Here is a 25,075-nt window from a genome sequence, read left to right as displayed (position 1 = left end):
CTCCCTTTCTTCTAATCTTTTCATTGATCAGAAGGGATGCCTCCCTTCTACAGCTTGGAAAGGTTTGCCATTTTCTTTCAACATCATCTGTCGGTTCACCCCGCTGCTTAGCATGTCTGTGTTCCCTAGAGGCTTCCTGACGTTTTGCTATGGCTCTCTTAACTTCCTCATCCCACCAACTTTTGGGTTTGTGTCTTCTTTTCCGGGGTGACTTGTCACGCGTCTTAGCAAGCTCTAGCTCAAACAGTCTAATTAGATTCGTGTACGTCCACACTGTCTTATTATCCTCCGTGATTACTTTCTCAATTTGTTTAGTGGCTATTTCAATTTGCCTTTCTGGATAAAAATTTTCCTGTAGTTGCTCATCTTGTCTCCTTCTTTCTCACTTTCACTGCTCTTCCAAAACTTAGCTTGATACGTTTGAGATCACTACCCAGACTTCTGGAGCCACCTTCATCTATGTGCATTCCGCTGAGCTTATCATACATCTTATGTGACATCAGTGCATAATCTATCGTCGACTGCAGCCTTCCTACCTCCCATGTTATTTGCCCTTCACACTTCTCGGTACTGTTGCAAATGATCAAATCAAGCCTTCCACAAATATCCATGATCATTTTGCCTGTCGGGTCGGTATACCCATCTATATCTTCTATGTGCGCATTCATGTTTCCTAGTATAATTATCTCGCACTCCCCTCCTAACTCCTCAATGTCATTTGATATACACTCTACCATTGCCTGATTTTCCTCTCTGGCCTTTGCTCCCGTCCACAAGTACACGAAACCAAGGAGTGTCATTTGACCTGCCACTTTCCCTTTTAGCCATAAATGTTCCTTGCACTCCTGCTTGACCCTTTGCCAGTCTGTACTTTTATGAATGAATGCCCCAATACCTACCTCTTTCTGCTGCCTTCTGTTCTATTACAATATTCCCACGCGTAGTCCGCATTGTTAGCAGGTTGTTCCATGTCCCTGAGATGTGTTTCTACAAAACCGTATACCATCGGCCTCTCTTCTTTTAGCTGTTCTTCTATCTCTTCCCACTTTAGCCTGTTCCTACCACCCTGCATGTTAATATGCCCTATGTCTGAATTGGCTCGGCGCTCGTGGCTACGTCTATTTATGCCCCGGACTCTACCTATCTTAAATATTGGTGCCACTTTGGAATCGTATCTGTCCATACCACCTGTCGAAGAGTCTCCCTGGTTGTTTTCCTCGTTACTAGCTATCCTGCACCCCGAAGGGCTCTCTTGCCCCCCAAAAAATCTACTGCGCGTCCTGCAAGTCGCCAACCCACCTCATGACCTAGCCGCCCATCGAAGTGAATTCTGTCTCGTTGAAAACCACCCCACCTATGCACCTCTCTGTTTATTTCCACCACCTCAAAGCCTTTCTCTTGACTCATCTGCCATATCTCATGGTTTGCGTTGACAACCGCTCTTTGCAGGTTGCTATCACGCACCGGTACCTCCGGTATCGTGCATATCACTGCCTGTACCTTAGGAGAAGTGGCGCGCATGTCATCGACGCCTTTCGCCAGTGTGGTTGCTAGTCCTGCTGTATCTTCATTTAAGACATCGTTTGAACCGTCTGAAAATATCACGAGGTTTCGTCTATCAGCTGTAGTTTTGAGTTTTGCGCTCGCTTGCCTCATGACTGCTTCAAGCTTGCGTCCTGGGAACGCCCCTACTGCAACCCTCTTGTCACCTCTTACCCTCTCTTTGATGGCTTCTGTGCATCGATTTAAATTCGAGTCCCCGGCGATTATCACATGCTGTGACTTTTCAGCTGGAGCGTCCTGCACCTGGGGGCTACTTGCACCTGTGACGCCGGCTGCTTTGTCCCCTCCCAGCCCCACCACTACCTCGCTGAAGCTGGGCCTTGCGACAATTGAACCAGCTGAACCTGTTTTTTCCAAACTTGCTTGCTCTTCCTTCTCCACCGTTCTGGTTGCCGGTTCCCTACTGTTCTCTCCGTAGGCCGCTTCTTTGTTCAGCTTCACTAGTGCTTCCTCGGCGGACTTCAGTCTTTCTCCCATTTCCCTCGTTTTCTCTTGCTCTGTTGCCAACGCAGTCTCGAGCTCGGTGATTCTCATCAGCAGTTCACTCTGGGCAACCATCATTTTCTCCATTTTTTCCTCGACCTCACATTGCCTACACTTCGTGTCAGCCTCTTCTCCATCCGCTTCTACGCTTGGGTCCACTTTCAAAACCACTCCACATCCTGAACACTTTACAGTCTTTTTAACCATGTCTTTCTGACACCAATTGTCCCTATACTCGATAATTCCTAAACTAGAGCCCTGCACTACGAAAAAAAACAAAGTCTAAGCTCTTCTACAAAAATTTGCGTGTTCAATGTACGCACACCTCCCCCACGGGGTGGCAAAAGAAAAAAAAACAACAAAAATTTCAAACACACACACCCGCACCAACTAATAAATACCTGGTGACTGGCCCCCGAAAAAGCCGTACCATAAAATAAGTGCTACGAAGATTTCAACCGCTGCCTTATAATTATAAAGACAAGCTCAAAACATGCAAAAACACTTATCTGCGCAGCCGATCCGGAGCGCTCAAAAAACACGTCTATCCACCGTGACAGCCCGAACTGACCTCAATTGTCGGTCGCGAGTGCCACCGTGCGGAGCTTGTTTAAAACTGAAGGCAGGCCAACTCCACTGGGAGCGCGAGCCATTCTTCAGACATCTATCTAGAGGAGGCGTTGACCAGAGTATGGTGGCTAGAATAACCAAAGTAGACAACACGCTGGCGCATCTGCTTCCTGCAACGCCTCATCCACATAACGAAGGCGTTGGCACAGCAAAACAAACCTGGGCGCACTTTTGCGGCGACGCCACCAGGCACGCTGCAAGCGAACGGTGTGTAAAGTCACTAAAAAAACTAGAGTAGCACCAACGGCGCCCCTTTGCCTGTTTTCTCCCTAGAGGTGTGCGCCGAGACGTCGGCGCGCCGCCGATGTGTTTTTTGGGCACGCCGATAATTTTTTTTAGTAAACCTGGCTTTCTTTGGCAGTTTACTCTGTCACCAGTAGATTATCGGTCATTTCTTAATTCTGCCCTCTAGTAAACGCATTACGATCGATTTGCCTCGTGGTTACAGCTAAATAACTGGATCAGAAAAAACGCTAGGCCTGCGCGGAAGGCGCTGCAGTCACAGCGAAAGCTAGAAGAACAGCCTTTCAGAGCCTTCTCTAAACATTCAATGCGTAACTGCTGCAAGCACACTTGCTTGATACCCACTATGGCATTAATAATAAAAATTTTAGGGTGGTAGGCTGGCATTTGCTCTGCTATTTTTCGTCATTTTTCTGAGAAGCGCGGAATCCGCTAACCACTTGCAATAAATTTTGTGCCAATTGTTCATGCAGTGGCTGACGACGATGAGGAATTATGCCTGAAGTGGGATGCGCCACAGCTAATGGCTGAACAAGAACAATCTTTTGTAATGGGTTGGAGCATTGAACGACCCACACGCTACGCTATTCGCATTGTGCGACGACTAGTTAATTGTTCTTTCGCTGTTTTAAAACGCTTTATAAGTCACATTAACGCGATTGCTTTCCCGGCATCAACCTTGCCTAATTTGATATGTGGGTTTAACGTCCCAAAACCACCATATGATTAGGAGAGACGCCGTAGTGGAGGGTTCCGGAAATTTAGACCACCTGGGGTTCTTTACCGTGCACCCAAATCTGAGCACACTGGCCTACAACATTTCCGCCTCCATCGGAAATGCAGCCGCCGCAGCCGGGATACGAACCCGCGACCTGCGGGTCAGCAGCCGAGTACCTTAGCCACTAGACCACCGCAGCGGGGCCAACCTTGCCTAAGGCAAGCTCGCCAACAAGTCCCAAGCACTGGTGTGGCTCAGTAGACTACTGAACAGGCACCCAGCGGACCCGAGTTCAAGCCCCACTGTGTCATTAATGTTAGGTTTTTATTTTCTAATTACATGCAATGTGGCTACGAACACCGGCGGCGTGCGTGACCCGAGCTGTGATCTAATAACAGCTTTCGTTGCAAAACTTATTCAGTACTCCTACCTAGGAAGGTAGTGTTTGGACCAAAAACAAACTTCAATTTTAAGCTATTTTCAAGCTCACTGTAATTAAGCGGATACAGGTCGGTGACAGCGCCAATGGTGGTGTTTGGCGAGGACATGCACCAACATATTCTGGCTGACGATCGAGTCTACATACTCCCTTTCACACAATATGTATGAATAAAAAGTGTGGAAAGTCGGTATTGGATTAACAATCAATACGACTGTGAGAACGAGTGACAGAACATTTGCGGTTCAAAGAGGAAGATCGGCGCTAGTTAACGTAGAAGCCCCCTTATGTAATGCCCTTACAAGAAAGGGGGACCATTAAGGTAACAAACTGAACTGAGCTGAATGCGTATGAAAGCGGTAGCTTATAGCTTATAAACGAGCAGGAGCCAGCTGTTTGTAGCATGCGTACTTAGAAAAAGTCCGTTAAGGAATTAGAACACAGCCTTTACTGAAGAGAGAATTTCTGCAGCAGTTACGGTGGTAGCAGCAGTTGGAAGCAGCAGTTGCACAGCAGCAGTTGACAGTAGCAGTTGCGGTGGCATATCCCCGTTCTAAGACGCACTTTTTCTGCAAACAGGGCCTACTCGTGCTTGGTTTCCCGCGTCGTCAGTGGCCACCGTGGATTATCGTCCACGTTTGCACGCACTCATCGCAGGGCATCGAGGTGCTTGACCCCTGCGCTGCCTGCTGCGCCTGCGCGTACTGCACACCACCATCAACGAGGACCATATAAGCACGCACCCGCTGGCCAGGACTTCATTTGGCAGCAGCAGTTGCGGTGGCATATCCCCGTTCTAAGACGCACTTTTTCTGCAAACAGGTTGGTTGGTTACTTTGTGCATCTATTTGAAATCAATTCTGTCCGCAACTGCTGCCCGAACCCTTGTTTTTTTGTATCACTATGCCTTCTCTAGCGCAACTTGCCAAAAAAATTGAATCTCTGGAAGAAATTTTGAATGAGAAGTTGGACTCACTGAATGATGATTTGATGTCGAAAGTTAACATCAAGTTGAAAGATCTTGGTCTGGGTGAGCATTCTTCGCTTTGTGAAAGTGTTCGTTTTGCGAGCAAAAAATTTGACGTAATGAAGCTGCAACAGGAAGAGCTGCTGCCTTTGAACAAAGTGCTCTTTTCACGAAATGAAACACTCAAAAAAAGAGTTGCTGATCTCGAGCAGTATTCGAGGATGAATTATGTTGAGATCAAGGGTGTGTCTTCATCACAGGGTGAGGATTGCGGAGCCATTGTGAGGCAAATCGGCGATTCAGTCGAGTGCCCTGTCTCACCCGCTGATATCGACACTGTTCACCGTGTTGGCTCTAAGACCACCGAAAAGAGCATTATTGTTCGCTTCTGCTCGCGTGATAAAAAAAAATGAGTTCATAAGGAAGGCTCGCAGAGCCAGACTACACACTGACAAAATCGGCCTCTCTTGTGGCACTAACTTGCCTATCTATGTTAATGACCATTTAACTCTGGATAACAAGAAAATGTTCTCAAAGGCGCTGGCACTGAAAAAGGAACACAAGTGGAAGCACTTATGGACCGATAACTGCCAGATAAAAGCCTGGAAAGCAGACGACGGCAGAGTGTATCGCATTTTCACCGAGTCCGATCTTCGTATCTTCACGTGATGCATTGTAACCTTCCTCTGCTCATACCCTAAGGAAGGTATAGTTCACTCTCTCTTTTCATGGCCTTGCACTCTACGGAATCTGTGCGGCGTAAGCTTTCCAAAATGAGTCGTTCCCTCATTCACTTCAATGCACGTAGCCCTCGTAAGAATATAGATGCAATCACTAACTTCATTTCCTCAGTTCAGCATGCCTTCACGTTTATCTGCATATCAGAGACTTGGCTTTGTGACGCAGATAACTGCATGACCAGTTTGTGGTCTTATCAAGCTGAATATTGCCACCGCCAAAATGATAATCATGCGGGTGCCCCGATTTTTCTTTCCCAAGATGTCGCTTACACGCGCAGATGTGGCCTTAAATTAAATGTGAATCATTGCGAAGCAGTGTGGGTAGAGGTTGACCACTCATTCCTTAATAATAAAAAAAATCTAATTCTAGGTTGCATTTATCGCTCACCATCGTCGTCCCTTTGCGATTTTTCGCGCAGTCTCAGTGAAGTTTTATCTAAGCTAACTTTTGAAAATAAAAACGTAGTAATTGTAGGTGATGTGAATATTAACTTGCTTGACATGGACAGTACTTCTTTGCAAATTGCACTGATTGTTTCACTGGATTTGGCTTTGAATCACTTGTTGAGTGTCCAACTAGAGTTGCATCTCATGGTACCGGTACACTCATTGATCACGTGTTATCCAACTTGGCGTCACCACCCTGCGTGGGGGTTGTCGACACTGGTATCACCGATTATTTTCCTATCTTCCTCACATTCGAAAACATAACCCACACACGCAATATTAGCTATACCACATCTGTATTTAGTTCCGATTCCTTTGTTGAGGCTATCAGTACAACTGACTGGGTGCCAGTCTATGTCAGACCCAGATGCAGCCTTACGAGCATTTTGCTCGTCATTTTTACTCGCCGTTTCGACCAACATGTGTACTGTCCAATGTAAAAAAAAATAGAAGTATCCACACAACCCATGGATGACCAATGGTCTTCTAAAAAGTTTAAGGAAGAAAGAAAATATGTATAAAAAAAGAAGCGACAGCCCTTCAATATGCGTCTTGCTAAACGATACGCCTTATTGCAGTCTATTAAATACCTTGCTGAAGCAAGCGAAAAAAAGGTACTATGAAAATGAATTCGACAAGTATAGGACTAACCCTGAAAGGCAGTGGCAGCTGCTCAACTCATTCCTTAACAAGTCATCTGCTAATGTCCCTCTAACCAAAATCGACTACAATAGATCCACCTTCTCTGAGCCCAAAGAAATTGCCAATGCCTTTTCGGAATACTTTTCTTCCGTCTATACTAACCACCGCCCCCATGCGCAGTCGTATACTCTGGGACATACCACGCAGTCATACTTTCTTTTCCCAACAACTCCACAGGAAGTCTTTTCCACTATTGCTAATCTTAAAAATACAGGGCCTGGGTTAGATGACATTTGTGTAAGGCATTTAAAACTGGTTGCACATTTAGTTTCCGATAAGCTGTGTCATATTATCAACCTTATGTTTAAACAGGGTTTATTTCCTGCATTCTTAAAAAAAGCTAAAGTAATTCCAGTTTTTAAAAAAGGCAATAAACAAACAGTTTCCAACTACCGTCCAATTTCAATTATTTCCTGCCTCAGCAAACTAGTCGAAAAATTGTTTGTTGAACGTCTGAATGGATATCTAGTTAAATTTAAATTGCTTAAAGACAGCCAATTTGGTTTCCGTCCAGGCAGGTCAACAAGTCTAGCTGTGCTGTCTCTAACTGATTACATAAAGAAAAGTATCGATTCGAGAAATTTAGTGGGTTCGATTTTTTTAGATCTCACTGAAGCCTTTGACACTGTAAATCATCAAGTCTTATTGCATAAACTTCAGTCCTATGGAATAACAGGCCCTGCGCTTACATTCTTAAGAAATTACTTACTTGACCGACAGTACACAGTACACGCCGCAAATACCTTCTCTACAACAAAATATGTTAACCAAGAAGTACTGCAGGGCTCAGTTTTGGGTCCTTTGCTATTTATTTTATATATGAATGATCTTCCTGATGTTCTTAGCTCTTTTGACTGTGGTCACTGTGTTCTATACGCTGATGACACAACAATATATTCATCTGATAAAAACATTGATGCTCTTGTTTCAAAGTTAAATCTTGCATTAGGTGCCCTTATGAATTGGTACAGCAGTAATCACTTAGTTAACAACCCCACAAAAACTAAATTTATGGTGTTTAAAAGTGCTCAGAGGACATTATCTGCTATTCCCTAAATACAACTTGGTATTCATTCCATTTCTGCTTGTTCTGATGTCTTTCTTGGCATACATTTTGACCCATGCCTTACCTTTCGCAGTCACTCTAACCATCTTAAGCAGAAGACGGCGTTTGGTATCCGCGTATTAATCAAAGCTCGCCCTTTCTTTTCCCGTGAAGCTCTACTGGCACGGTATTTTGCGTTCATTCATAGTCATATTACTTATGGTGTAGTCTCATGGGGCAACACTTATGCTTGTCATTTATCATCAATACAGCACATTCAAAATCAGTCAATCCGCATTGTCACTTCTAGTTCTTCGCAATCGAACGCCAACACATTACTACGCTCTTACAATATCTTGCCAGTAAATCTTTTGTTCCGGTTAAATCTTGTGAGCTTATTCCAAAAACTGCTGTATAATCAAGTCGCATTCCCATTTATTACATCTGATCTTTCGCAGAATAATAATGTGACCAGGTTTGCGGCTGATAAAATTTTCCTGTTACCCCCCGCTCATACTAATTATGGGCAAAAAACTTCCGCTTTCAGTGCGATATTCTTTTGGAATGCGTTACCTTCTAGCATTGTGATGCAGGTTTACGGTTTAATAAATTGTTGCTCGAAGGGAAAGCCCCGGAGCTAAGAAATGACGAAGCCGTTTAAGGTGTGAAAAGAAAAGTAGAAACTTTAAGCCTAATTAACAAAAAAAGAGATGAAGTTGCGATGTACAGACACCGAGTCTAAGCAGACAAACTGAAACTTGTCCCAAAAGTTGTCCAACTAGAATGTTTATAAAAATCAACAGTCACCGGTGGCGTTGATGGTGGCGGTGGCTTGGTGGGTTGAGGCGGCGGACGCTGGCGATGTCTCAGCAGGTAGAGCGACGCGTTGACCAGCACGGCGACGCTTGGCAGAAGACGAAGTAGCCCTTCCCTTAGCAAGAACTGCGGCCGCTTGCCGATGCTGGCTCGTGTCGAATAGATGATCAGCACGCGGATGGTTCCACCCTCCACGGGTGGTTCGGGATCGGAGGCGAAGCCCGGACACCTAGGACGTGACTTTAAACAGTCACGGCCGGAACTCTGGAAAGCCGCGTACCTCCGAGTGCACCGTGGGCAGCTGGAGCATCCTGGTCTTGTCTGACTTCACGCAGTGTCAGGTCCGGAACCCGACACCGCAGTCCCGCGACACCCAGGATCTTTACTCCAGCCAGCTCGATCTCGTTTTGCCCTCGACTCGTCTTCCTCTTCTTCCCTCTCGTGCATTGGCTGCAACGCCACCTTTCGCACAAACTTCCTCTTCCTTTTGGCGGGTCACGTTTCGCGCCAACGTCATCATCTTTTCGCTGCTCAATTGAGAAGCACCACTGCTGTCGCCTCAGAGCACGTTGTACATAACACTTCGGTGCCACCACACTTCACAGACACCACCACGTCATTTTCTCGAATAACCTCACTTGTGATCGTTTACCTGTTTGACTCGTTTGTTCTTCGTTTTTTTTTTATACCATGTTGTGTGTTCTGGCTTGATTTGTGATATAAAAGTGCATTTTGATGTCCGTATATTGTAAGAATTTTCTGTTGCTCTGTATATATTTCACCGTCGATTTGTATCGACAAACCGAGGGTCCCACTAAAGTCTTTGGCTCTGGGACCCTCGTCTGTATATCTTAGATTTTGTACCTTGTTTTTGGAAATAATAAAACTTGAAACTTGAAAAAAAAAAAAACTTGAAAGAGATGATCAATACAACAGATGAAGTATGCTCTATCAAACAATCTATCCAGTTGGCAGGTTCAGCAAGGTAGACCATTGGGGGAGATTAGGATCACCATCAACTTCGTGTAAAGTACTGCACAAAACATGAATGCGCGCGGATAAAACACTAAGTACGTATAATGTCTTGTGTTCTCTCCGCTTTGTCATGCACTCGCCAGACAATTAAACTGAGTAATCTGTGTCTTACTTCACCCGTGTTCTATCTTCGACTAAATTCGACTAACTAAATCTAGGTGCCGATTTTTCTCAACAGTGTTTGAAACAGTACATCACTAACGCAGCTTGCTGTGCGAGTTGCTTCATAATATTCGGAAGAGGAATCCAACAAGAAATGAAGGCAACAAAAGAGAACAAGCACAGAGAGCAAACATTGGACTTCGAACAGAATGTTTATTATAGAAAGCCCACCCAGCAATGTGTGCATAAATTAGGCTATCTGTATCATTTCACAGTTGTGCACCTAACAGTGCACAGGTGTTAAGGCGTTACAAACAGCATATTTTCATGAAACACTATAGAGTCGACGCTACCGTGCAATTACTATGTATAAACGCGAATTCTTTATCTGTAAGGAAAACTGATGGATGATTTACACATGACGCTTTGCCATGTTTTGTTTTATTTTGAGGGCTTTAAATACTTTACGTTCAAGCTTATTTTTCATTCCCTTGGCAATGACACTTATTGATTTGAAATCAGGGACGTAGAGCCATTGCAGCGCAGCGGTGAGTTTCCACCAGTATTTGTAAAGAGTAGAATGCGGTGTTCACGCAGTCTGTCATTGAAGCTGATCGGTTTTTCTGACCTTTGTGAACACGGCCACATGACAAGGAAATTTCAAAACTCAGGTACATCTGCACTGCAAAGGCTGTAGCTGCGCGCCCGTGATTTTAAATCGGGGTGCCATAAAGAAAGGAATTAAGAAATAACACTTAATATGGAAGTTGCAAAGCCTATCAATATAAACAAAAATGGAACGCGACATATGTGATGCGAACCCTCAGTTTTTAGTCAACTGGCGCACGTGGCATTTTTGCTTCGTGGAAATGCGCTGTTTGCGACACCTTGACATGCTTAATTCTTGGCTTTGTATTGTTAAATCTGTAACATACTAGGCTCAGATAGCCCATTTACGCATGTGATTATGGTTCGTGTATGTGGGGGCTTTTTTAAATAAATATTTAGTTGCTAGTCCAGCACTTGTCCTGTCTGGTTCCTTCACTGTTTTCGTGCTTTTGGATGGTTTCTTATAAAAAAAGTTCGCTAAAGATCATCACTTTTATCGTTATGCGAGTGACGTAACAAATGTCTTCACACACTTCCTTTTTTCCTGATAACTTTCATGCGCATATACCAATGGACTTCATCAACACACGACGTGATCTGTTTTACCATTCATCCGCAAACTATACAGACCGATTGACCTCCTTACAGCATATTGTACGAAATATTCAGAGAAATATTCTGAATTGTGCATAGTGTTTTACCGTAGGTCATCGTTATGCAAGTAATCAAAGAATTCATAAAACTGCCAAATAAAAAAAAGAACCCTCTATATGACAGATTGCGAAACGGCTTTAAACTCTCAAGAGATATATCAATGACTGTAGAAGTGTTGTGTCCGGTCGTTCTGGCACAGAAGATTCGCAAGTACAGGGTCGAGGCACTAAATTTCCTTCAGTACAAGGAAACTTGACGTTTATTTAGAATAATTACAGGACAAGCATTTTGCTACGTGATGGACATATCGTAAAACCAGACGAAGATGTCTCTACTGAGCCCACGCCCACCTGCAGGTCGACGTTTTTGACTAGGCATTGCCACCACATTTTACCAACGTGTCCCTTTCTTGATGTGAGAATGGCTGGGGCATAGGTCTCACGCTCGTGTAACGGAGCAAAAAAAAGGACTGCCGCTCGCCACGCTCAATTATCGAGGCTGGTTGTCAACCGCCGTGACACCGCTCTCCTCAAGCAGGGTGGTGTGGCCGGGAACCATTGCAGTAGTTTTTGTCGAACTCCTTGCCTCGTCGGGCTGCATAGCGCCCCACTTCCTGTGTCGGGAGCACACATTTGGATGGCCAACAGCAGGCCCACAGCCCTCCGGCAACCTGTTTTCTTGTATTAGTAGGAAAAGGAAAGGGGTCACCGCTTTCTCCGTGACTCGGCACCAAACCGACCCAGCAACGTGTTCCGTGGACAAGTACATGTGAGCGATTTTACAGCTACTCCACTTTAAGAAAAATAAAAAAAAAGCTGGAAAATTCCTTCTGACACTGGCAATGTAAATTACTGCTTTGTAACCCCAGCCTACCCCCCCCCCCCCCCTGCATCCCTCACTTTTTTGTTTGTTTGGAAGGATTCTTAGTAGTAAGAACATGCATTTTTAAGGGGCCACGCATACCTACAATCGCGGAGGGAATTAGGCGTCACTTGGACAGCCTTCGTTCAAAAGCTGCAGCGTTTGAGTCACCCGTTGTAAGGCCGCAAGGTTGAGTTGAAACAAAAAGAAAGTTAAAAAAGAAACAGATGGAAGTTCAGGTATGCATGAAAGTGGGCACAGTAGGCAAGCGGTAGTACACGATTTCTCATAGCGTGAAAAAAGAAAAGTTGCAGTATTCTCGGCGCCATGCAATGCTTTTGCGATTTTGTGAGATCATCAAATCTGGAAATCAAGGAGCAGGTACAACTGGCCATGTAATAGATTAACCGAATTACTCGCAAACACGAGGAAAGAAGTGTACATTCAAGGGCTCATTCTTTTGTTAGATGTCATACGTATCATATACCATTTCCTTGTTGTATGAGGAAGAAGAAAAGGACAAGGATTTTAGCCATTCCTTCTTTTGTGGTAGAGTGTGCATAGGGCAGGCGGGAGGCTCAAAGAACCTAAAATGTTTGTCACATCATCAGGAAGAGACTCGCCTGCAGAGAGTGCGGTTGCTCGCCAGTTTCTAACGATACCCAGCAATGAAATAAATGCGAGAGGGAACTGATAAAACCATTTATCAAATGCCACGATATGCGATAGAGAACTGACTGAAGTATATAAAATGTAATGAAAAACATGGTGCTGATAGTGTACCTCCCGTAGCGTTATCACAAAAAGACGCTGATCATCTTTTTAGAGAAATATAATTTAGAATGTATCGTGCCCTGGGTTAAATCTTCATGGTTTTTACGGCGCATGGGCACGTGTTGGTTATTTATTATGCGATTGTCTCAAGTGCAGTGTTTTCATCTGTACTAGCAGCATCACGTGTAGCACATGTACGTCTTGTTTTTGTTTTTGAATCGTGTTGCTTCATTAAAAATGCTGACGTCGAAGCTTGCGTGTTCAATCTTGTTGTGTGCGCATGTCCTTCAAGGCTGGGTTCGTCATTCTTTGAAATGATATGCCAGCAGTTTACCGCCATGAATCTTGTGAGACATATGCAAAGACAGTACCAAAAAAACAGCATATCTCGGAGTGAATGATGAGTGGTGGGGCGAAGCGTTCGTCAGTCCATTCGTGCTTTCATCTGCCCATTCGTTCTTGCTTCCGTCCATCCGTGTGACCGTCGATGCACCTGTCGGTCCGTGCTTCCCTCCATGCATCAGTTTGTACGTCCGTTGTTACGTCTCTCTGTCCATGTGTCCGTCTGTGTGGCCGTCTCTCTGTCTGTCCGCCCGTGCGCCCGCCCCTTTGTCTGTCTGTGCATCCGTCAGTTCGTCCGTCTATCTGTACGTCCATCCATCTATCAACTGAACACTCCCAAGTACACCTATCTCACATCGTTTCATCATGTATTCATCATACAGAAGTGCCGCCCCGCCATCCAGCGGACATGTTAAGGACCACTCTTTCGGGTATGTGGCACCGGTGGCTATATACACCATCAGAGAATGACAGACCGACACCCTAAGGAGCTTCATCATCATCATCATCATCATCATCAGCCTGACTACGTCCACTGCAGGACAAAGGCCTCTCCCATGTTCCGCCAGTTAACACGGTCCTGTGCTTGCTGCTGCCAATTTATACCCGCAAACTTCTTAATCTCATCTGCCCACCTAATCTTCTGTCTCCCCCTAACCCGCTTCCCTTCTCTGGGAATCCAGTCAGTTACCCTTAATGACCAGCGGTTATCCTGTCTTCGCGCTACATGCCCTGCCCATTTCTTCTTCTTGATTTCAGCTATGATATCCTTAACCCCCGTTTGTTCCCTAATCCATTCTGCTCTCTTCTTGTCTCTTAAGGTTACACCTACCATTTTTCTTTCCATTGCTCGCTGCGTCGTCCTCAATTCAAGCTGAACCCTCTTTGTAAGTCTCCAGGTTTCTGCTCTGTAGCTAAGTACCGGCAAGATACAGCTGTTATATACCTTCCTCTTGAGGGATAGTGGCAATCTACCTGTCATAATTTGAGAGTGCTTGCCAAATGTGCTCCAGCCCATTCTTATTCTTCTAGTTACTTCAATCTCGTGGTTCGGATAGGCGGTTATTACCTGCCTTAAGTAGACATAGTCTTTTACATCTTCAAGTGCACTATTACCTCCTTGCCGAGGTTGTTGTACATTACTTTCGTTTTCTGCAGATTAATTTTAAGACCCACTTTTCTGCTCTCCTTGTCTAACTCCGTAATCATGAGTTGCAATTCGTCCCCCGAGTTACTCAGCAATGCAATGTCATCGGCGAAGCGCAGGTTACTAAGGTATTCTCCATTGACTCTTATCCCTAACTGTTCCCATTCTAGGCTTCTGAAAACCTCCTGTAAGCACGCGGTAAATAGCATTGGGGAAATTGTGTCCCCCTGCCTTACACCCTTCTTGATTGGTATTCTGTTGCTTTCTTTATGAAGCACTATGGTAGCAGTTGATCCCCTGTAGATTTCTTCCAGGATGTTTATATATACTTCATCGACGCCCTGATTCCGCAGATCTAACACCGGGAGTGAAGAAAAGAAAATGGCGAGAGTACTGCGACCGAATCGAGTACACTGCAAACCGCCTGTGGTCACGTGAGCTCGCTAGCCTTCGTGCGCAGCGCCCAACTAAGCCTCGGCAATCAGGTGTCGCTTCACCCCTAAAGAAAAAAACAATGCTGCTGCGATGATGTTTATTCAAACAGAGGAGTCGCAGCGAGTTCGCGACGGAAAATGGGCGTACGGCAAGTCTGGCGAAGGCGGCACAGGTTCTCGCGCAATCAGAGCACGGGGTTTTTCGTTCTATCTGGAAGGCGCACACGCGTTAGTGCGTATGCTCCACTACAATTTCCCCGTGGTGAAGAGTAGCCATCCTGGCGACTCAGGGAGTAGGCAGAATGAGGGGGTCGTAGTAGGGCTTGAGACGGTCGACGTGCACGGTCTTGCGTCCTCGACGGCGCAAATCTGGCGATTGTGTTAGGGGCTCGATGATGTAATTCACCGGCGAGGTTGCATCAATAACACGGTATGGACCATGGTACCGGGCCAGAAGCTTAGGAGAAAGGCCAGGAACGTGCGAGGGCACCCAAAGCCACACAAGGGAGCCAGTCTGAAACTTAGGCGCTATGTGACAAACGTCGTCATGTCGGGTTTTTTGTAGATCTTGAGCCTCACTTGTCATAGACCGAGCCAACTGACGGCAGTCTTCAGCGTATCTGGCGACTTCCGAAAGCGGGGGACACTCCGATGCATCAGGGCGGTACGGGAGTATAGTGTTGAGTGGATGGTATGGTTCGCGGCCGTACAACAGAAAGAACGGGGAAAAACCGGTAGTCGCTTGCGTCACTGTGTTGTAAGCGAAGGTAACAAAAGGTAATACAGCGTCCCAGTTAGTGTGGCAAAGGAGGTGTACATCCTCAGCATGTCGCCAAGTGTGCGGTTGAACCGTTCCGTGAGACCATTCGTCTGTGGATGGTATGCGGTAGATTTCCGGTGGATGATGTTGCATTCAGCGAGAATAGCTTGGATGACCTCCGACAGGAACACTCGACCCCTATCACTGTGTAATACCCGTGGAGCCCCGTGGCGAAGAATGAAGCTGCGCAGAATGAAGAGTGCAACTTCGTGGGCGGTCACTGTCGGTAGAGCTGCAGTCTCAGCGTAGCGTGTCAGATGATCGACGCCGACAATAATCCACCGGTTTCCAGAGCGACTATATGGGAGGGGGCCATATAGATCGATACCCACGCGGTCGAATGGGCGAGCCGGGCATGGGAGCGGCTGTAACATGCCAGTAAGGTGCCGCGGAGGTGTCTTGTTGTGTTGGCAATTGGTGCAAGACTGAACGTATTTCTGCACAAAGCGATACATTCCTCGCCAGTAATATCGTTGGCGCAGCCTTTCGTAGGTTTTCAGGACACCTGCGTGAGCACTTTGGGGGTCTGCATGGAAATTCATGCAGATGTCAGAGCGCATATGAGTTGGGACAGCAAGGAGCCATTTCCGACCACCAGGCATGTAGTTGCGACGGTACAGAATGCTGTCTCGCACGGAAAAGTGGGCTGCTTGTCGCAGACGGATCGATAAGGTAGACGAGTAACAATGCAAGGTATGGATCTTTACGCTGCTGCGAAAGTATGTCAGTGGTGTCTATTGGTGACAAGGTGGTAAAAAGGGGTGATAGAGAAGCCACATCTGGGGTTAATGGCGATCGCGAAATTGCATCGGCATCCGCATTCTTGCGACCGGAACGATATACTACACGGATGTCGTATTCTTGCAATCGAAGTGCCCAACGTCCCAGGCGTCCGGACGGGTCTTTCAAGGTGGACAGCCAACATAGAGCGTGGTGGTCTGTGACCACGTCGAAAGGATGGCCGTAAAGGTACGGGCGAAACTTCGTCAACGCCCAGATTATGGCCAAACACTCCTTCTCTATCATGGAGTAATTCAATTCAGCCTTCTTGAGAGCGCGACTTGCATAGGCGACTACGTATTCGGCTTGAGTGCCTTTCCGTCGTGCCAAAGCTGCACAAAGACCGATGCCACTTACATCAGTGTGAATTTCTGTGGCAGCAGCGGGGTCGTAGTGACGAAGAATAGGTGGTGAGGTCAGCAGGCGGCGCAGCTGGCGAAATGCGTCACATGCAGGTGACTATGCAGATATACCTTTGCTGTTGGAAATCAGACTCGTGAGAGATGCGATGATGGACGCGAAGTTGCGCACTGTGATAACGCCTACTGCGTGACGTTCCACTTCGTCATCAGCTGCGCTGACGCGGCAGCGGATAAGCAACCGCATGCCTATAAAAGCGTGGCCCAAGAATAAACCAGATGATTCCTTGTTCTGCAACTGACACTGTTGTTTCTTTGAGTACGGCAGCTCGGCTGCCTAACTCTACTACACTGGCGACGAAGATGGGATCCGGTCGGCTTTCCACGTGCTTCTGTTGCTGCTGAAGTAAAGACGACGGCTGCGTGGGCGTCACTGCAATAGCGAAGGTGGGAAAACTTGACATTTTTGATGAAAAGAAGGATAGCTTCGAGTCCTACCTGGAAAGATTTGAGCTTTACGTCTCGGCAAATGATGTGACGGAAGGCAAGAAGCTAGCTGTATTCTTGACAGTTGTAGGCCCTCGAGTGTATGAGGTCCTGAAGAACCTGTTAATACCACACTCGCCAGCCAGCAAAACGTATGACGAGGTGACGACTCTGTTGAAAGGTCGCTACAGTCCCCGAAAGGCCGTGATAGCCGAAAAATGCCGATTTAACCGAAGGGTGCAGTTGGAACAAGAGACTGTGGCCGAATTCGTGGTGCAGCTAAGCAGTTGGCCAGAAGTTGCGAGTTTGGAAAATTTCTCGACGAAGGGCTTAGAGACAGACTTGTCGCCGGGCTGCGCTGCACCGATACACAACGCGACCTGTTCGCAGCTGAAAAACTGACATTCGAAGAGGCGTGTAAAAATGCTTTAAACCGTGAGCTAGCTTCCACACAAACTCGGCCATTGTCGTTGGAAGAACACCAAGGTAGTTCACAAAAGCGCTCCGGCCTAGAAGTTGATGCTTTCAGGCAAAGCAGTCGTCGCAGGGACAGCTGTTGTGGCAGAACGGAGTGCCCAGAGTGTTTCCGTTGCGGCAAACGCCATACTTCGGAAAGTTGCCGGTATCGCAAGTATAAGTGCCATAATTGCGGGGAGCAATGTCACTTGCGAACAATGTGTAGGCAGCGCCCCGACAGAACAAAGGCACTGAATGCAATCGATAGTCCGGCAGAGGATTCGGATGAAGAGCAAGAAATATACAGTATAAAAATCAATAAGTCTGCCTACTTTGTCACTGTCAGAATTGAAGGACGAGCCTTCAAGATGCAAATAAATACAGGGGCGTCCGTGACCGTCATGCCGAAATCCGTTTTTCAGCATGAATTTCCTCAACTGACTATCAAGAAAGCGACTGTTCCTTTAAGGACATACACAGGGGAACTAGTGTCGGTGGTAGGATCAGTGAACGTGCGAGTTGAACACGGTGATCAATCTGATACCCTACTTGTGTTGATAGTAGACGGTGGTGGTCGAGAGTTGCCATGTCTGCTTGGTCGCAACTGGTTGAGGAAGCTTAAATTAAATTGGCTAGAAGTTCGAGCCGTAGAGCAAGATCAGAATGTGGATGAATTAATGAAGAATTTCGAGGCAGTATTTTCGCCGCAGATCGGGTTCATAAGTGGCTACAAAGCGCAAGTTCTCTTGAAACCAAACAGCAAGCCAGTGATTTGCAAGGCTCGACCAGTGCCATTTGCACTGAAGCAAGCTGTGTCTGAGGAACTGGACTCCTTAGAGCGTGCTGGGATATTGAAAAAGGTCCCCAGAAGCGATTGGGCAACTCATTAGTGGTGGTACCAAGAGATGGAGGAGCAAAAGTACGGCTGTGTGGCGATTACAAGGTCACAGTGAGCCCTGCGCTACTGACTGAGCACTATCCTCTGCCTCCGCCAGAAGACTTATTCGCAACTTTAGCAGGCTCTAAGGTATTCTGCGTTCTTGACCTTGCTTCCGCTTATCAGCAAGTGTAGCTTGACGAAGATGCCAAAGGTATTTGAACGGTAAACACACACCAAGGCCTATACCAATACCAGCGGCTCCCTTATGGCATCACAAGTGCTCCTGCCATATTCCAGTCACTCATGGACAGGATCCTCAAGGGCCAGTGGTTTTGGGACGTTAAACCCCACAAATCAATCATCGATCCTCAAGGGCGTCACTCAAGTAGGATATTACATCGATGATGTCATCATAGGAGGGTCAAGTATTGATGACTGTCGGCTGAAGCTGGAAGAAGTGTTGACCCGGTTACGCGATCACAATGTGACGCTGCCCATGGAAAAATGCAAGCTCTTTTGCAGCGAAGTTCGCTACCTGGGCCACGGAATTTCAGCGGAGGGAATCAGGCCACTTGGGTCAAAAGTAAGGGCGATAAAGAATGCACCCGAGCTCACAAATGCAACAGAGTTAAAGTCTTTCCTTGGAATGGTAACATTCTACTCAAAGTTCCTGTCCAACTTGGCAACCAGAGCTGCGCCGCTGTATGAGCTTCTGCGGAAAGGAAAGCGTTGGAATTGGACGGAAAAATGTGCTCTCGCGTTTCAAGAAACGAAGAACTTGCTCACGACAAGCCCAGTACTCGGTTTTTACGATCCAAAACCCCTTGGCTGTTAGCTGTGATGCATCGCAGTATGGGCTCGGCGCAGTTCTCTTCCACAGACTTCCAAATGGCACAGAAAAACCCGTCGCTTTCGCCTCCAGAACACTGTCGCAAGCTGAACGTGGCTATGCCCAGATCAAGCGAGAATCGTTGGCGATCATTTTTGCCCTCAAGAAATTTCATCGCTATCTATATGGGCGGACGTTCGCATTGTTCACGGACCACCAACCGCTGATAGGCATCTTAGGGCCAGGAAAGCAAGTTCCACCTTTAGCGGCCGCTCGCATGCAACGATGGGCTTTAATTTTGGCTTCTTATCATTACGACTTGAGATATCGAAAGGGATCTGAAATGGAAGTTGCAGATGCACTGTCGAGATTGCCTATTTCAAGTGGAACCGAGACGGAGGAGACAGATACTCTCGCTGTTTTTGCAACAACGGCACTGACTGCTAAGGACGTCGCTAAAGCAAGCAGGTATGACCGCACGCTTAGCAAGGTTTATCAATATACTTTGGAAGGATGGCCAGGGCAAGTCGAAGATGCAGAGCTCGTACCGTACTACAATAGGCGTTTGGAATTATCGTTGGAAGCAGGTTGTGTCACGTGGGGAAGTCGGGTTATCGTGCCAACGAAGTTGCGAGATGTGGTGTTAGGACTGCTGCACGCAGAACACCCCGGTGCGTCACGCATGAAGATACTAGCACGTAGATGCTAGCACAGCAAACAATCTTGGGGGAAGGAATGTGATAACGCCTACTGCGTGACGTTCCACTTCGTCATCAGCTGCGCTGACGCGGCAGCGGATAAGCAACCGCATGCCTATAAAAGCGTGGCCCAAGAATAAACCAGATGATTCCTTGTTATGCAACTGACACTGTTGTTTCTTTGTGTACGGCAGCTCGGCTGCCTAACTCTACTACACTACGTGCTAGCATCTACGATGCTACGATGAAGATGCTAGCACAGCAGCGGGGTCGTAGTGACGAAGAATAGGTGGTGAGGTTAGCAGGCGGCGCAGCTGGCGAAATGCGTCGTCACATGCAGGTGACCATGCAGATATTCCTTTGCTGTTGGAAAGCAGACTCGTGAGAGGTGCGATGATGGACGCGAAGTTGCGCACGAAGCGACGAAAGTAAGAGCAGAGACCGACGAAACTTCGTAGGGCTTTCAGTGATGTGGGCAACGGGAAGTCAGCGACAGCTCGAAGCTTATCGGGATCCGGAAGAACACCGTCTCTTGTGATGACATGTCCCAAGATGGTTAGTTTTCGTGCTGCGAAGTGGCACTTCTTGGAGTTAAGTTGTAGGCCTGCAGAAGTTAGACACGTCAGAATCTCGTGGAAGCGAACAAGATGTGTCGGGAAATCAGATCAAAGACTACGGTGTCGTCCAGGTAACACAAGCAAGTTTTCCACTTATGGGCACGCAAGATGGTATCGATCATGCGCTCAAATGTGGCAGGTGCGTTGCAGAGCCCAAATGGCATGACTTTGAACTCATATAGGCCATCCGGTGTTACAAAGGCTGTTTTAGGGCGATCACAGCCATTGGCACCTGCCAATACCCAGAACGCAGATCCAAGGATGTAAAGTACTCGGCGCCTTGTAAACAGTCAAGAGCATCGTCTATTCGTGGTAGTGGGTAGACATCTTTCTTCGTAATCTTGTTTAAGCGGCGATAGTCCACGGAAAATCGAATGGTGCCATCTTTTTTCTTTACCAGAACCACAGGTGATGACCAAGCGCTTTGAGAAGGCTGTATGACTCCACGTTTAAGCATGTCATCTAGTTGCTCCGTAATGATGCGGCGCTGTTCGGCTGAAAAGCAGCAAGGACGCTGTCGCAGAGGCGAATGTGAGCCGGTGTCAATAGTATGAGTGATAGTCGTGGTGCGGCCCAAAGCAGGTTCTTGACAGTCGAAAGAAGAGCGAAACTTGCTAAGGAGATCAACAAGTTGGCGGCGATGCGAGAGGGGAAGGTCTGCGTCAACAGCATTGTCGAAGGCTGATGACCTTGATGGCTCAGACGCATGAGTGATTGCGGCAATGTGACATGGCGTTTCGCCGGGAAGAATAATATCATCGATATGGTCCACAGGTTGCACATACCCTAACGTTTCACCACGAAATAAGCCAATGGGGTAGTTGCAGTGGTTGGTAACCAGCATTACGGTTAAACCAGACGCAATTGTAAGAACGGCAAATGGAAGAACGATGCCCTTGCGTTCAGTAAAAACCGGAGATGGCGTAAACATCACCGTGGCGTCAGGTTGCACCACACATGAAAGGCTTATAGGGACCGAAGCTTCCGGAGGCAAAGTGATGTCGTCACCAGTGATGAGTTTGCAGAGCAGAGGAGAACAGTCGGGTGGCGGAAATTCACATGTTGGCACAAGGGACACTTCGGCACGGGAACAATCGATGATAGCTTCATGACGTGATAAGAAATCCCAACAGAATATAAGGTCATGAGAGCAAGATGGTAGAACAAAAAAATGTACGACGTACAAAACGTCTTGGATGACGACGCGCGCTGTACACACAGCCGAGGGATGAATGCATTGCGCGCTAGCCGTGGACAGCACCATGCCAGAGAGAGATGTGGTCACTTTCTTTAGTTTCCGACAAAAGTTTGCGTTCATCACAGAAACGGCGGCCTCGGTATCAATCAACGCTAATGTGGCGACTCCCTCAACATTGACATCAACATTTTGCGGCGAAAACGGAGGCCTTGGGAATTGCGCACAAGTTGCAGTTCTTGGCTCCGGAACTGCACCGATTAGTTTCCCTCCTCAGGAGGTGGTCAACGACGCATAGGCGATGGCGACCGGCGACGAGGGGATGGGAAACGAGCAGTCGATGGGCGGCAATCTGAATCTGAGCGCCTCTGTTCATATGCAGACGTGGTGGCCTGCTGCGGCGCGTAGGTAGAAGTTCCGAAGTATGCGTGCGCAGGTGTGGGATGGCGGCGGCAGAAGCGTGCAACGTGGCCAGCGATGCCACACGCGAAGCAGATAGGACGATTGTCTTGGGTGCGCCACTCATTAGATGGACGGAAAAAACGAGGTGGAGGCCTGTAAACTGGAGGCGAGGTCGGAGGAGGTGGAGCCGATAAGGCGACTGGATGTGGTGGGGGCCGCGCGACCACAGCTGCGTAGCTGAGAGGTGAAGGTGGCGCAGGTGGTGCGTAGCTGGCAAGTGATAGATCAGATAGTACCGAAGTGCATGGGTAAGGGGCCGGAACTGTAGGGAGGGCATCGCAAATTTCAGTGCGTATAGCCTGCTGCAGTGTCGAAGGGAGGCTTGCGGTGGGCGCGTCGCTATGCGGCAGCAGGGAGAGCTGTCGGGCGACTTCTTCCCTGATGAAGTCTTTAATCTGGTTCGACAGAGTTCCTTGATGTACGTTGCCGTTTGCGAGTGCGACGGCCGAGATTGAATCTGGTGATGGGACACTCTGTCGGGCGATGGAACGCTGACGACGCAATTCATCGAAGCTCTGGCACAGGCTTATGAGGACTGCCACCGTGGTCGGGCTTTTCGCCAGCAACATCTGGAAAGTGCCATCCTCGATGCCCTTGAGCATCTGTCGAATTTTCTCTTCTTCAGGCATAGATGGATTAACACGCCTGCAGAGGTCGAGCACAGCCTCAATAAAACTAGTAAAAGTCTGGCCAGGCTGCTGAGCTCGGTGGCGTAGACGCTGGTCAGCGCGGAGTTTGCAGACCTCTGGTCGACCGAACGCTTCGGTCACGAGGGTCTTAAAGGTAGACCAGTTGGCGATGGCGGTTTCGCGGTTGGTAAACCATAGCTTAGCGATGTCAGCCAAGTAAAAGATAATATAGGCGAGCTTAGAGTCGTTGTCCCACTTGTTGCTGGCACTTATGCGTTCGTACAAGGAGAGCCAGTCTTCGACGTCTTGCTCACCACTGCCGCTGAAGATTGGTGGGTCCCGCTGACGGGTAGCGGTGGGGCAAGTCGACGGGGCAGCCGATGGTGCTGGCTGTGTTGGGATGGGCTGGTTGGCAACTGCGTCAGTCATGTTGTACGGTGGTCTTTCGGCTAACTTGCGAGAGCGGAGCTCCAGGTCTGCTTAGGGATCTCAGCAGCCTCCACCAAATGCGATGATGTTTATTCGAACAGAGGAGTCGCAGCGAGTTCGCGACGGAAAATGGCCGTACGGCAAGTCTGGCGAAGGCGGCACAGGTTCTCGCGCAATCAGAGCACGAGGTTTTTCGTTCTGTCTGGAAGGCGCATACGCGTTAGTGCGTATGCTCCACGTCAGTGCACATGTGTGGAAGCAATAGACATTCAACATACATATAATGTACTGTACACGACTTGAGATAAGAAGCCCCCCCCCATGCCCCACTTTTTTCCTCCATTTTCAGTATGCATGCTCACAAACAAAGCATTTACGAAACGTTTGCCAATTCTCTTGTAGTAATCTTTGTCGTATTTTGCAGTTAGTGCTAAAAGCTCTGAATTTCAGCCAATTAAGCAAAAAAAAAAGACGCAGTAAAGAACTTTATGAACTTGCGGTTTCGGTTTCCACGCCACCGCGGCCGATGATTTTAGCCGGCGTGCGCCGCCACCGCCAACTCAAAAAGATCCCCACGCCGCCGCCGGTCGAAACCGCCTCGGCGCACGCCTCAACTCCTTCCGCTCCCATTGAAAATAGTAATAGTGGCTACTACAGTACATGAACAGTATACACTAGCTTTACTTCACATAGCGCCATTTCTCTTTTTTAAATTGCGCTACGTGATAGTTGGGATGCTGGCGCACTTAAAGGCCAACTCTGGTGATTTTTCAAGGTCAATAAATCTCAATGAAGTTTAGTGGACACATTCATTTGCGTGTTTCCGCCATTTATACCAAACTACAGCCTTGAGAGGCTCCCAGATTGTATTCAAATGAATTTTATAGATTGCCTACAAATAAATGCCCACCTGGCTTGCCAGAAATATTGGCAACAATGCAGGTGGGATGCCAAGTGGTGCCAGGCGACGGTAACGACGGTGCAGAGGCGCCACTGCAGCGTCTGCTCGTCCCCTGTGGAGCATGTGTGTTTGGCCAGCACCTCCTTGGTTTGACTTGCAATTTCCTTTTTTAGGTGGGAGCGCCTGCAATGGGTGCACAAGGGGTATTGCCATGTGCGCCACAAAGATTTGCCGTATATTCACCATTACAGCGACTAAACACTCACAGCTAATTACACTTCGCCTCAGTGGCAGAGTGTTTTAGCTAGCACTGCTGGCTTACTGCATGGAAGGAACAGTATTAACATGCCACTTGGAGAGTGCACATGTGCAAACTTTAGTGCATGGATACACTTTTGGTAACCAAGTCCACCAAGACTGCATCTATCTGTATACGGTCAGCTGCTTATCGTGAGAAAGGTACGCATTTGGCTAATAATAAAAGGCCAGTAAACAACTACGAAGTCCAGAAACTACAATAAAGAGAAATATGCACACTTTTGCTATGTGAACATGCTGCCAAAAGAATCTCATAAATATGCACTGTAATAAAGAAGTTACAGGGGGTTAGATCATCTGTTTCAGCCACTTTAAAGTTCTCGTGCGGCCTTGCTACCATTCTGCCCCATAGGGAGGGGAAGGCATAGCTCATCGTTGCGACTTCGCCCACTTCCACAACATGACACGATACACCATCAATGCTCAGCCAATGACATAGCAAGGCTGCTTCCCGCATGTGAGCAC

The 25,075-nt window shown here is 47.4% G+C and overlaps 1 protein-coding gene across 11 annotated transcripts in view; it reads right to left on the bottom strand.

The window, feature by feature from the left end:
* Positions 1-25,075, bottom strand: part of LOC142796266 (uncharacterized) — a 112,873-nt gene that overhangs the window by 80,650 nt on the left and 7,148 nt on the right. For all 11 annotated transcript variants that reach the window (XR_012893678.1, XR_012893677.1, XM_075886493.1 and 8 more), the window contains exon 2: positions 24,302-24,475. Coding sequence is in view for 9 of the 11 variants with exons in the window: in XM_075886493.1 (XP_075742608.1) it covers positions 24,302-24,475 (174 nt within the window). In the remaining 2 variants the exon portion in view is untranslated. The remainder of the gene's footprint in view (positions 1-24,301; positions 24,476-25,075) is intronic.

The sequence above is a fragment of the Rhipicephalus microplus genome, chromosome 2 (assembly GCF_043290135.1).
Source record: "Rhipicephalus microplus isolate Deutch F79 chromosome 2, USDA_Rmic, whole genome shotgun sequence".
Taxonomy (NCBI): domain Eukaryota; kingdom Metazoa; phylum Arthropoda; class Arachnida; order Ixodida; family Ixodidae; genus Rhipicephalus; species Rhipicephalus microplus.
This window is presented reverse-complemented; position numbering and strand designations above follow the sequence as displayed.